A 13,718-nucleotide genomic window follows, 5' to 3' on the forward strand; every position below is an offset into this window, starting at 1 on the left:
GTGTATTGGTTGAAAAAAAAATGGTTATAGAATATAGACAATAAAAACAGACAAAGACCGAGGAAATCTTGGCATAATCAATTATTTCAAATACTTGAAATCAGTGTGTGAGGAGATGCATGAATGTAGAAGAGGCAAACATTGTTTGCAAAGACAAATTGGTATGACGTTCTATCCTCTCTGCCTACCCCCGCAGAAAAGCGGCCTGGTGGTTATTTAGTTAGTTTATAACATATATACAATTCGAATAAGTAGCTATACATGACGGTCACTGAGGTACTTCTAGAAACTTGGTGGTAGTTTTACAACCTTGTATTTATTTAGATTGGCAGTGACAGGGTCATTGAAAGGGATCAATGTAAATTCACAGTAAAATCGGGATACTTGTATGCGACCCATTATGACATATGGGATCGAAAGCAGAACGGACGCGTCAGAAATGAAGGCTCTAAGAAGCGTATCTGTCAAGAGTCTCAGAGACAGAATAGATAACGGAAATATGCGAGGTTCAAGATGTTGTGAGGTGGGGAAGGCAACGTAGGAGACAATGGTATGCGCATGTGAGGAGAATGGAACCATCCATACTCCCTTACATTGCACTGTACGGCCAACCCCAAGGTAGATGACTGCCGGGCAGACCACTAAAGAGATGGCTCGAAAGCTGGGAATCGACATCGCAGGAGGCTAATCCCTCTTTAAAACAGGCCACAAGGCCTACACCAAGCAGAAGAAGAGAAGATGTTTTGTTTCACATTTTAAAATAATTTTCGCAACTAAGTCCATGAAATGAATTTGCTTTGCAAGAGAGGTCTGTCACGAAGCCTAGATGCTTCTACAGATCTGATACATCAGGTCCGGGAATGCGGTTGGGAGAGCTTTTAATACACATGACGGTTTCCCTTAAAACTGATATAATAAGCCATGGAACTATTGACCCATTCTGGTCAAGACAGGACCATATATGCTTCTACAGACCTGACACATCGCTCACTCCATTCAACAACGTCATATATCAAAAATAGACAATTTTCAGTTGTGCATGTTTTCGGAATGCCCAGAAAATGTGCTTTATCCCAGCAAAAGCGGTATGTTTTTAACTTAATATTTACCCGCTACAGGGCAGAAAGTGTTGTTTTTACATTTTGAAGAAAAGGTATTGTTTAATTATTATTTTAAATATACCAAATATTTTTCAAATAGAGGGAAAACCTTCAGGTTTTACCTGAAAAGATCTGTTGCACAATAAAAAGTTCAAAAAGTGGCTTGATATTTATTTTTAATACAATTCATTATATTATTTTTTGAAATCTCATCAAAGATGAAGAAGAATATGGAAGTCTGGGCATTTACGGGGCTTACGACCGTCATAGGCTGGTTTAAGTGATCACTTTACACACGTGTAACATTCACCAATTCTACCCATTATTGACAACCACACTACTCAAATTCTTGGAAGTTCTATATATATGAACCAATTTAGAAACCTTGTTCATGAATCACTAGAACTTCACTAGAGACATCTATTGGTGAGATGTAAAGAAGCTTTTTATTAAGCAGAAACTCTTATATTAGTATGTGAGATCCGAATCCTGGATTATAATCCAGACTTCCATATTCTTCTTCATCTTTGATGAGATTTCAAAAAATAATATGAAAATAACTCCTGTAATTGGAGATAATCCAGATTTTGTGAACAAGTATTTGGACACACTCAAAATGTTGTATACAATTCATTATATTTTTAAACTTAAAAAACGATCTCCTGCAAAATCAAGTTTTTTGATGTTGATGAAAGGAGTGAGCGATATGTGTATAGTTCTCGAAACTAGTCGAGTTTACATTAATAAAGTCAAAAGTGGTATTATACAAGTGTTTAGTACTACATTTGTTTGTTTTTTATATTTAAATCATCGTGTTATTCCACAAAATCCGACCGGGAATGCGGTTGTGAGAGCTTTCAATATATGAACATGACTTATGTACTATATCATTTCCCTTAAAACTGATATAAGCCATCAACCAACTATTGACCATTTCTGGGCAGGAAACTAGTCGAGTTTACATGAATAAAGTCAAAAATACAAGTGTTTAGTGCTACATTTGTTTGTTTTTATATTTAAATCATCATGTTATTCCACAAAATCCGAGAGCTTTCAATATATGTACATGACTTATATCATTTCCCTTAAAACTGATATAATAAGCCCTCGACCAACTATTGACCATTTCTGGGCAGAAGCATATGCCAAGAAGTCGCAATGTCACATTACCTTCGTGTGGAAGATGTCTGGATGCAGGACCGGGCTGGGCTTGCTCCATCTCCTGTTGAGGTCCTCGTTCGTCAGGCCGCATCTGTAACTGTAAACAAAGAGAGCCATTAGTGATGACTGCGGAGGGAACGCTTCTCACAGTCCGGATGCTCGTCGCTATGGTAAATCATATTTGATTTGTGAATTCTCCACGGCGAGCTCGGTACGCCCATCCGTAATGCTTGTAGCGGAGGATAGTAAAAAACTCGATGCAATAACCGAATGTTTTTATTGCAGTCAACAATAAATTGATGGCGATAAAGAAATTATTTATCCTTTTAAAAGTAACACAATCCGAGGTTTGTTTGTGATAAATTTCAACCCAGGGGTGTAAGCATATAAATTTGCACATATGTACTTGATTTTTAGATGTAAAAAAACCTTGTATACTGGATTCAAAACCAGTATTTATTTTTCTCGAGGAATAATACAAATTAACAGATCGCTTCACTAAGGAGAAACATAGTATAAATGTGCGTCTATGCAGAGAATTCATAATTTTACACTCAGAATTTCACTTATTTGTTTAAAATGTATTCGTTCATATATTTACTAAATAATATTTATTTTGCGGAGACCCATCAAGCCATCATATGTGTCTTGTCAGTGGTGTTTGTTTTTTACACTTTAATTTTTTTTGTACATATCTATTTTAACACAATAAACGAAAAAAAAAAATAGTACAATTTTTAAAACATTAAATTTTTTACATAATTACTACTACTACTGACCCTCATTCGCACACAATGGTGCATAGGGCACTGCAAATTGATGAAATGATACGTTGATTATTACATTTTGTGATATGTTTTTCGATATATTCAGCATCATTATCAAACACCGTAATGATGCTCAGTACACCGAAACGCGTATCACAATAGATTTGAAGGAATAGTGACATTTAAAACTTTATTACAGTGTCCTCTCACAACAGAGATAGAGAACTTCCTAAACAGCTTAATACAGGCAGGAATTCAATTCTCCACCCAAGATCTACCATTATTTCTGATCCTAAGTCTAGAATTGGGGTCATAATCCCTAAAATAATAAAGCTAAATGCATGTTCTTATTATGATTTGGTTTGTAAATAGAAATAAGATTCGACACTTCATGAAAGATCCTGTTTATATTATAGTCGAAAGATATAGGTACCTACAATAATAATAGTTGGGTAGATAAGCACAAAAATTAAAAACTCGACAATATGAAATTGAGTTTTATTATATTTATAAGAATTCATAATTGAAACAGAGAACAATAAAAAAGAAAATATTTGTGGTTTCGGATAATGATAGAGGATCGACTCACGCCGCCCCTCTTTACTTTCTACGGCGCACCAGGGCGCCGCGGCGCACACTTTGGGAACCCCTGCACTAAACAATTTTGCGTTAATGGCAGGTATAACATCATTCGTTGGAGGTATCGATATAACGAAATACGCATATGTATCAGATACATGCTTGATTAAAGTATTTGTGTATGTACATACATATAATACATGTATATGTACATCAAGATGGAGATTGCTCGAAAATTATTACGTTTCGCTAATCGTTTAAAATCAGTATTGATTATTACCGTGTCATTACCTTCCCAGGGGGAGTACCGGAGTACCTGCGCAGTGCGCATCCTTTCCCATGATGAACCCACTCGCGTTTAATGGAGAAATAATAATATTATGTATGGAAAAGGCACATAACATTATGAGCAACAGGAAGGAGTCGTCCGCTTCGCACTCCGCTCGAGGCGATCCTACACGCCGCTTACAACATTCACCATGTTCGAGGCGAACGCATCTTCCTCTTATTTTTCCTCCCGACCAAGATAGTGGCGCATCAATGAGGACTTGATGGCTATTAACGTTTTTTTCATCTGATGTTATTGATTAAGGTCTGATTCGATTAACATGGCTGTTTTCACTCTTATCTTATTTTTTAACGCTTTTTTGCAAACATTTTTCTTAAATACATATAGTTAATTTGTCATACATTGTCGCTTTTGTTACATTTTGAACGGGGAACTTGCCCTAGTAAGCTAGACAGCGTAATCATTTAAAAAATGTATAACAGATACGTTGTGACAAAAAATAAAACGACGTAGATACCTTTTTTACCAATACTAGGCATCGGAATAAAGAAATTCAAGTTATTTGTCTGAGCATTTAAGAAGTTGTATTGATTTTTAAATGTAAACACATAATACGTGTATACGTATTGTGTGTTTGCATTTAAAAATCAAAATGTGTGTACACACGTACACGCATAGATACACATACGACATATGCAATAAGTGCCAATTAATATTAATGTTATGTGTAAAAAATATGGAAAAATACTGATGTTATATAAAAATAAGATCAGCATTCCCTTGTTTAATAACTTGAGATTTTTTAGCAGCAAGTTTTAAAGTAATTATTCAGATCGACTTTGGATAATGTTAAAATTGCCATGATAAAAACAAGTGTTTTAATAATATGCAAAAAACGAAAAGGTGCCGTTTTAAAAATCTAGCTGTAGAGTAAATATAACATACAATGACGTTCAAACTAAGTAGGTATTTGAGCTTATTGAATATAGGTACTTAATTCTTAACAAGCTGAAAGTACCAAGGGTTTAGCTTTTAGCATGGGTATTATATTTAATAAAGTAATGCAAATTTATAACGTCTCCGTAAACTAAATATCTCTACCAGAAGAGTAAATCTAATACCCAAGTACGTTCAAACTGAGTATTTAACATTATTTAAGATAGGTACTCAATTCTTAACAAGCTAGAAGTGCCAAGGGTTCAGCTTTCAGCATGGGCATTATGCTTAATAAAGCAATGCAGATATATAACGTCTCTCTAGACTTTTGACCTTTAATCCATCGCACAGGGATAGGAAATAATTCCTCACACATCGACGAGACAACGAAACGCTGCAATTCAGTTCCGGCATCTTCTCATTTAACGCCAATAGCTCTCCTTAATATCCTTAAAGGTAATAAATTCAGGAATACGATCGAGGGTAGGCACTTCAAACTATAAATAACTTATTTATTACTGAGAACTTCTACGAATTAATTACGCCCGACAAAGGCAACACCGCTTTCTTGATTTGTACACTAAAGAAGTTTAATGATTAGAGAAATAAAAAAAATATAATTGTGTGAATTACCTACATAATATAGAAAATACTTTCCGTGTTGATAAGCGGCAATTCTTCGAGGAATTACGCGGATAACTTTTCAGACATTTACATACTCTATACAGATTAAAATATTAGTTCGTCACACGAAGAAGAAGAGAAAGATGGGTACTTCAAATTAATCTCGTCAAAATAGTATGAGCGTCTAAGAAAATTGTCATTCTAAAGGTGAGGGGTAATTTAGGTGGCACTTATTACTCATAAAAAATGGTTTCTGAACGACATTCGACCTGGACGATAAAGTGTTAAAATAAAATATAATAAATGTATATATATATATATATATATATATATATATATATATACATTTATTATATTTATATTTTATATATATATATATATATATATATATATATATATATATATATATATATATATATATATATATATATATATATATATATTCACACAATAGGTATGTTATACCTACAAGTTGCCTGCGAAAGCTCCCTGCATGAGTCACCAGTCACAAGTTGACTGTATGTGTGAGGTGGGTATGAGTGTATACTGTATTGTATCAAAGCTTCCGATCAGCGACAAGGGATGTGCATTAATAGATGAGACGTGAACAGTTTTACAACGAACGGCGGCCTTGAGGCCGTCTGGAGTTCGACAGAAAAAACCAACCGACTCTGAGAAGACGAACACCACAAATCCGAGCATAGTATAATATCATACCATCATTCAACTGAAAAAACAGAGTATTTCTCGGCTGCGCCAATTTGAGGAGAATCGTTTTGAAACATTGTAATAGTCGTAGAGAAGTATTTCATTATTTTTGTCGATTCGCTTTGTAACGCTTATAGTCATAAAAGCATGATTGAGAGATCTAGAACTTATTTCACTAGGGTAATGCAACGCTTATCGGGTCTATAAACAAGAAAAATCCAAACAGTATTATAAATATTCTCAATTTATTTATGTTTTACTTAGTAAATACCACATTTATTTGAAATAGTAGTATTGACTAAGTAAAACTTCAATCAAAAATTGATAGATTTTACCACAAAAGCCGAATCAATTAATGAAAATAAATAAAAATAAGGTATTAATTGCATTGAATTTACAATTCACTTTCTTGAAGTCGGGTGTAATATTAAAAACTATGTAATAATAGACCCGTTAAAAAGATGATATTGGTAGATTGTTTTATATGAACATTTTCACAAATTTATTGTGATCATTGTGAAAAAAATCACAGTTAGTAAATCAACTACGAGTATTCTATTGAATTACAAAAGATGAAATTGAGAACTTATCTTACAATCCTATTCAAAAGTAATTATTATTTTACAATTGAATTAATGAAATTAATTTAATTTTCTTTCACCGTCGCAGGGGGGATAATTAAAGTGATTCGGTTGCATGCTCTGTCCGAACGAGTGTAGAAAAGTTGAATTGTCGAATAGAAGGAGAGTAGAGGTCGGACGAGGGAGGAAAGAAGGAGCAGAGAGAAGGGAGGACGCTGGAGCGTGTTAAAAAAGAATCCTACAAAACAGCAAGGCTATAAATCTGTTCCCTTTTCTTAGAAATCTGTAAATGGACGAGGAAAAAAGCGCAACAAAAGCCTAGAATACCTTCCAAGGTCAGAACGTTATTGCCAAAATAGTCGAGACTTCCAGAAACACATTTGCTGATTTAACGATTCTAGAAATATGTATATTCAGGGTGTAAATTTCACACCACATTCGCACCACATTTTGAGAAGCCTCATTGGACATCACGCACGGTAATAATATGTATATGTACATCCTGTGTGAATCATATCGAGTAACGCTCGTGAAAACAGATCGGCTTGAAATAATGGAAAACATACAAATTCACATAAAATCCGAGATCATTATTATTACTGAATTTTGTTAATCGTAATTTCGATAATACGATAAAAAAGTTACCCGTATCGCGTTTAATTCGTATAAGTATTATAATAATGGAAATTCGTAATACATGAATTGCATAAATATAATGAAGATAAACTTCGTATAACGTGATACCCATCATTATGAAGCGAGTTGAAATAGATTGGTCGGGAGGAAAAGAAGGCATCATTATTTCGTAGCAAATTTGATATAGTATCGAGTAACGGTTAATAATTAATGACCTTTAAAAGCTTTACCGCCTGATGGATCTGAAGATGATCTCGGTGTTGAGACAAAACTCGAGTGATTCGGAAGAGACTCGAGAAGACGATTTAAACTTAACCTTTTGCGTAGTAAGTCGATACCTTTAGTTACGAAGCTGACCAATGGATAAATAATGAAACAAATAACTACACGCTATACGTGCAAAGGGTGAGTAGAAAATTCCCATAATTATTTAAATAATCGATGAAGAAAATGATAAGGATTAACAACGCGGAGGAGTTATGTTCCTTGGTAGTGAATACGAGCGATCGGCCGTGTTAGCGGAAACATCGCGAAAGCGGCAATTATTCGAGCACAGCGCGGTGGATCATTAGCGTTCGCGGGAAGATAACATCTCGGGGAACACAATGACAGGGGTATATCGAGCAAGTTCATCCTAACGGTTCGGGGAGGACTGGAACTTTCGGAAAATGCAGACAAAATGCCAAATAGATATGCTCATCAGGCCGGAGTCTCACGATATTCAGATAGACTCGCCATCTCGGTTCGTTCCTCAATTTTACAGTTAAAATGGTTCATTGACACGCTGCTGGAGATGGCCGTGCGGGCTGGGAGACCGTTCTCAGGAACATCCCGATTCGAGGTACCATTAAGCACACTCCGCGTATAAAAAGCCACAGCTTGGGAGAGGCATAAAAACAGCGGCATTGTCTATTATTAAATTAAGATCGGTGAGATAATTGCGTTGCCCGACTCATCGCGCCACTTAAACTTAAATTGCTGCCAAATATAAACGCTAGGGCCTTCCCGAGCAACGGAGTAAACAAAGTGTTGAAGGCAATCAACATAACACTAGAGAACATAGGTTTATCGATTGAAATTCGGAGTTAAGTCAACAAACCGATGAAAAAGTGTATCCTAAAAATCCGAAATCGTTATCGAAGGAATACATTTCGTTCACTCCTTTCAAGAACGTCATAAATCAAAAATCGTCAATTTTCAATTGTTCAGCATGTTTTCGGAATGCCCAGAAAATTTACTATATCCCAGAAAAAGAGGCATATTTTTAACTTAATATTTACACGCTACAGGACAGAAAGTGTTGATTTTGCATTTTGAAGAAAAGGTATTGTTTAATTATTTTTTTAAATATACTAAATATTTTTCAAATAGAGAAAAAACCTCAAGGTTTTACCTAAAAAGATCTGTTGCACAATTAAAAGTTCAATAAGTGGCTTGATATTTATTTTTAATACATTGTATTATATTTTTAAACATTAAAAACGTTCTCCTGAAAAAACAAGTTTTTTTATTAATGACGTTCTTGAAAGGAGTGAGCGATTTGTAAATATCGTTTCTTCGCCTGAAAGAGAATCACAGTGATGCAGCTTTTCGACTGGGAGGCTAAAATATAGAGAACATACGTTTATCGACAGAAATTCGGAGTGAAGTCAACAAACCAATGAAAAAATGAAACCTCAAATTCGAAATCGTTATTGTAGAATTACATTTGTAAACATCGCTTCTTCGCCTGAAAAAGAATCGCAGTGATGCAGCTTTACTGAAGGCTAAAATATAGAGAACATACGTTTATGGACAGAAATTCGGAGTAAAGTCAACAAACCAATGAAAAAATGAAACCTCAAATTCGAAATCGTTTTATAGAATTATGTTTGTAAACATCGCTTCTTCGCCTGAAAGCGAATCGCAGAAATGCAGCTTTGTGACTGGAAGGCTCACTTATAGCCGACTACCACTACTCGCGGCGATTTCCCATTACTACCACAGCGAGCCGAGGCACAAGATCAATGTCAGCTCAGAACGGCAATGACCGAGACAACCAACAATATTACAGAACATTGATTCGCTGCATCACGATATGGCGTAATATAACTACTTCACATTCTAATTCCAATCGTGATGGACCGGGGAACATGACTCGAGGGAAGGCAAAGAGAGCTACACTCCGAGGCCCTTTGTTGCGATGTGACTTCGATTCGTAACAATTGATTTAATCTACAATCAATTAAGGAAACGTTGCCAAAGTCCCGGTGTGCGGTGTGCGACTGTTGCGTGAGAACCGCTTATTCGGTATTACATTTATTACTATGGCATCATGTCCCCATAGAGCACGGTCAGAACAACTTAATATACTTTTTATTTTTCTGCGGTTGACCGCCGAGTGTACGAAATTGAATATTTATATACACAAAATAACTTTATAATAAAATAAAATCATATTATTTTTTTGACATCTCAACAAAGATAAATAAGAATATGGAAGTCTGGGTATTTACGGGGCTTACAACCGTCATAGGCTGGTTTTAGTTATTTTACACACGTGTAACATTCACTAATTCTACCCATGATTGACAACCACACTCAAATTCTTGGATTATGTTATCCAATTTTGAAACATTGTACAAGAATCACTAGAATTTTCACTAGTGACATCTATTGGTGAGACGAAGAAGCCTTTTTTATTGAGAAAACTTTTCATTTTATTATAAGCTAAAGCTAGCTTCTAAAAAACCGGTTGGAGAAAAGTACCAATAAAAAGTGGTTAAAATCAAAGTAGTTTTATTTTATTAAGTTTATAAAATGTGCCACAAAGTATTTTCGAAAAACATTCAAGAAAAATGAATTCCGGTTATTCAATATGCCTTCTTACATACTCAGTGCGATCCTGCTGATTCGCAAGAAAATCCTCATTTATTTCAGGGGCTTAAACTTTGCTACTAAACACGGGCTTAGCAGCGCTAACGAATATTGAAATGGTAGATCGATCATCTAAACGCGACACGATACAATGCCCGAAGCAATCCAATATGTTTTATTTTTAATATTTATTAGTTGCCTTAGAAAATTCTCCTTGCCTATTATGTTCCACGATTTATAGCATTTTTAGTTTATATGTCTTAAAAACTTATTCGTCTTGTCATATTTTCTAAACAAGATACCACTATTTTATTTATTGATTCGGCATTTACTTTGTGGAACGACATGTTGATTGTTTTATTAAAATTAAACACTTGAATATACCACTTTGATGAGTTTTATTTATATATATGACTAGTTTCGAAAACTTACCGATGTTTTCATCTTCTGGTACAAATTAAAACATTAATTGATTTAATTTGTACCAGAAGATGAAAACATCTGTATTTTTTCGAAACAAGTCGTTTATATAAATGAAACTCATCAAAGTGGTATATTCAAATGTTTCATTTTAATAAGATACCACTATATCTAATAGATATTTATGTCCTATTGCCTCATCAATTTCGTCAACTGCATACCTTCTTTTGCACATTCTGTTTACAATTGAAACATTTTTCAACAATTGGAAATACCCACACTGAATGAGGAATATCCAATATGTTATGAAAAATACCTACGGTAGTGAAATTGAGCGAACAGTTTGCCTTGAGCCATGGGCCCTGAGGCGCAAGGATAAGACCGGGAAACGTTACGTAATCCTGGAGCAATATCCTACGGACTAAATTGAATACGTAATGATGAGCGGGCTTTATGCTTTATGATTATGATTCAGCCATTGAACGATTCGTGCTCGGAACTCGTATGATTTATTTATCTGCCAGCTGCCGCTTGGACGCGTGATCAAAATGCACTATTATTTTATGAGATTGAACAATGAAGATACATATGTACTCAAGTACTTACGTGCTGGTACCTACCGTCCCGTCAAGGTCTTCGGGGGTGTATATGTACATATATACAATATAAATGTATATACCTTTATGATTTGGATGTTAACATTGTATCTTCCAAGTATATACCATATGTATTACAAGTACATATAATATGTTCGGGCAAGGAAGTCCAACTGGCCAATAAGCAATATTTGGTTGATTACAAAAATTATCGCGACTATGATTTTTCATATTATTTTTTAAAACCCAACATAGATGAAGAAGAATATGTATTTCTGGGCATTTACGGGGCTTACGACCGTCATAGGCTGATTTAAGTGGTCACTTTACACACGTGTAACATTCACTAATTCTACCCATGATTGACAAACACACTACTCAAATTCTTGGAAGTTCTATATATGATCCAATTTTGAAACATTGTACAATAATCACTAGAACTTTCAGTAGTGATATCTATTGGTGAGACGAAGTTTTTTTTTTTGAGCAGAAACTCTTATATTTGTATGTGAGATTCATCCTGGATTATAATCACATACATGAGAAACGCCAGAAAAAAATATTTTTATTTTATTATTTGTAGCTCATAATTTGACCATAAAATTTATTAACAACGTTTTGAGTATGTCCAAATACTTGTCCAAAAATCTGGATTATCCCCAATTATAGGAGTCATATTTCATACAATTTTTTTGACATCTCAACATCCGTAACTCTTATAATTATAGAAAATCCAGATTTGTGAACAAGTATTTGGACACACTCAAAAACTTGTTAACAAATCTTATATTCAAAGATGCAAAGATTGGCATGGTACAAAGAAAGGTACCATAAAAGGTGAAGAAGTGTATTTTTGGATGATGAATTTGATTAAAACGTAAAATCGAATAATTTTAAACAACATATAGTATAAAAAAACATAAGATGTTGTGAAAAAAACATAATAAAACATAAGATGTTGTGAGTTCGCTGTCTCGGCTCCACACGGCACGAGGGCAGAACGATTGGTTCACGATTATTGCCGACCAGTATTTCTTTTGAACCCACAGCGTAGCAGGAAACCTCTTGGATGTTCGCTCGCTTGATTTACTGGCCATCGAGAGCTTCGTGAGCACACACACGCTCGGATCTCCATACTTCATTGCACAGCACAGAATACAGATAAACCTCGTTTTACGACAGGGGTACGTACAACAAAATCGTAACGTTACTCAATTATCCTCAACGGAGGTAGTTATGATGTAAGAAATATAGGGATAGGTTTCACAAATAAAAAAAACGAGAAAATGTAGTATAAAACGCCGCTTGTACAAAAAATGCTTTGAAGCATCCACTTCAACTGTACAGTTTTGTATAAAATCAAGAAGATTTTACGGTTATCTAAAGTAAATTTTATTATTTATTGATCTTTAATCCAAACCTTCAGGTAAAGTGTGCAAACCTCTAAAGATCATATGGATTAGGTACACATAACATAAAATACTTGTACAGGTACATATACATTGTAAACGTGTATACAAACACACACATAAATGTTCATTTAAAATATAAAAATAGGAAAAGGCAAGGGGGTATTAAGGATCTAGTTCACTAGGTGTACATCGAGGACGGAATCTATCCTGCTGTGGCTCTAATGGTGGCCTCGTTTGTTGAGTTACGGATGCTCTACCAAAGGTTTCATTACCGATGGCGTGGCAGGGCGGGGAAAGAGTTCATACGTCAAACCATATGCATTTCCGATGCACCGCAGAAGTGAGGCAAACGAATTCACTATTAGAGTTTAAATGTTCATGTTTTATTTTTTATTTTTTAAAGGAATAACCCGCGAAGCGTCTATTCAGAATAATTTAGATGCTTGTCTGCACGTACAATAGTAAGGATAGGGAAGACACATGTGAAAAATACATCACAAACACTTAATAAATAAATCTATCTTGAATTCAATTTGCAATTGCCGGTATCGAACCCGCGACGCCAGTTTCGCAGTCGAGCGTCTACCCAATTACGCCACGGCGCCTATTTTCTTCGAACGTTCTTCATTCTAAATTATCAACGAGGAATTTTATTATTTTTCAAAGACTTATTGTTATTAGTGTGTGCTTGAATGTCTCAAGTGCTGGTCGCATTGAAATCTTTATCAAGATTATCAGATTCGTAATTTCATCCGTCATACTACATTATTATTTCTAACTCTTATACTTCTGTTGCATTTAGTGTATATTCTATCTTGAGTAATATTCACATAAACTTCGCATCAATACTCATAATTTTGTCTTTGTTTTTATTCATAAATTTCGCAATGTGAGGTATCGTTTACAGAGGTAACGCAAAGCGAGGTATTGCTATACCAGTAAGGAACATTGAGGAGATATTTGCTATTCGCAGACAATAATAGGTAATCTAGGCAAGAGGCTCCCATGTGGCGCCTACCTACTAGCCGTACACAGCCAGTCTCGGCCATCTCG

General features: G+C 34.9%; 1 protein-coding gene across 3 annotated transcripts in view; it reads right to left on the reverse strand.

Moving 5' to 3' along the window:
* Positions 1 to 13,718, reverse strand: part of LOC148313953 (cytosolic carboxypeptidase 1-like) — a 134,422-nt gene that overhangs the window by 22,656 nt on the left and 98,048 nt on the right. For all 3 annotated transcript variants that reach the window (XM_088277466.1, XM_088277474.1, XM_088277483.1), the window contains exon 20: positions 2,271 to 2,358. In XM_088277466.1, coding sequence (XP_088133592.1) covers positions 2,271 to 2,358 — 88 coding nt within the window. The remainder of the gene's footprint in view (positions 1 to 2,270; positions 2,359 to 13,718) is intronic.

This window comes from Brachycentrus maculatus, unplaced genomic scaffold (assembly GCF_059751285.1).
Source record: "Brachycentrus maculatus isolate JH-2025_06_01 unplaced genomic scaffold, ASM5975128v1 h1tg000004l, whole genome shotgun sequence".
Lineage (NCBI taxonomy): Eukaryota > Metazoa > Arthropoda > Insecta > Trichoptera > Brachycentridae > Brachycentrus > Brachycentrus maculatus.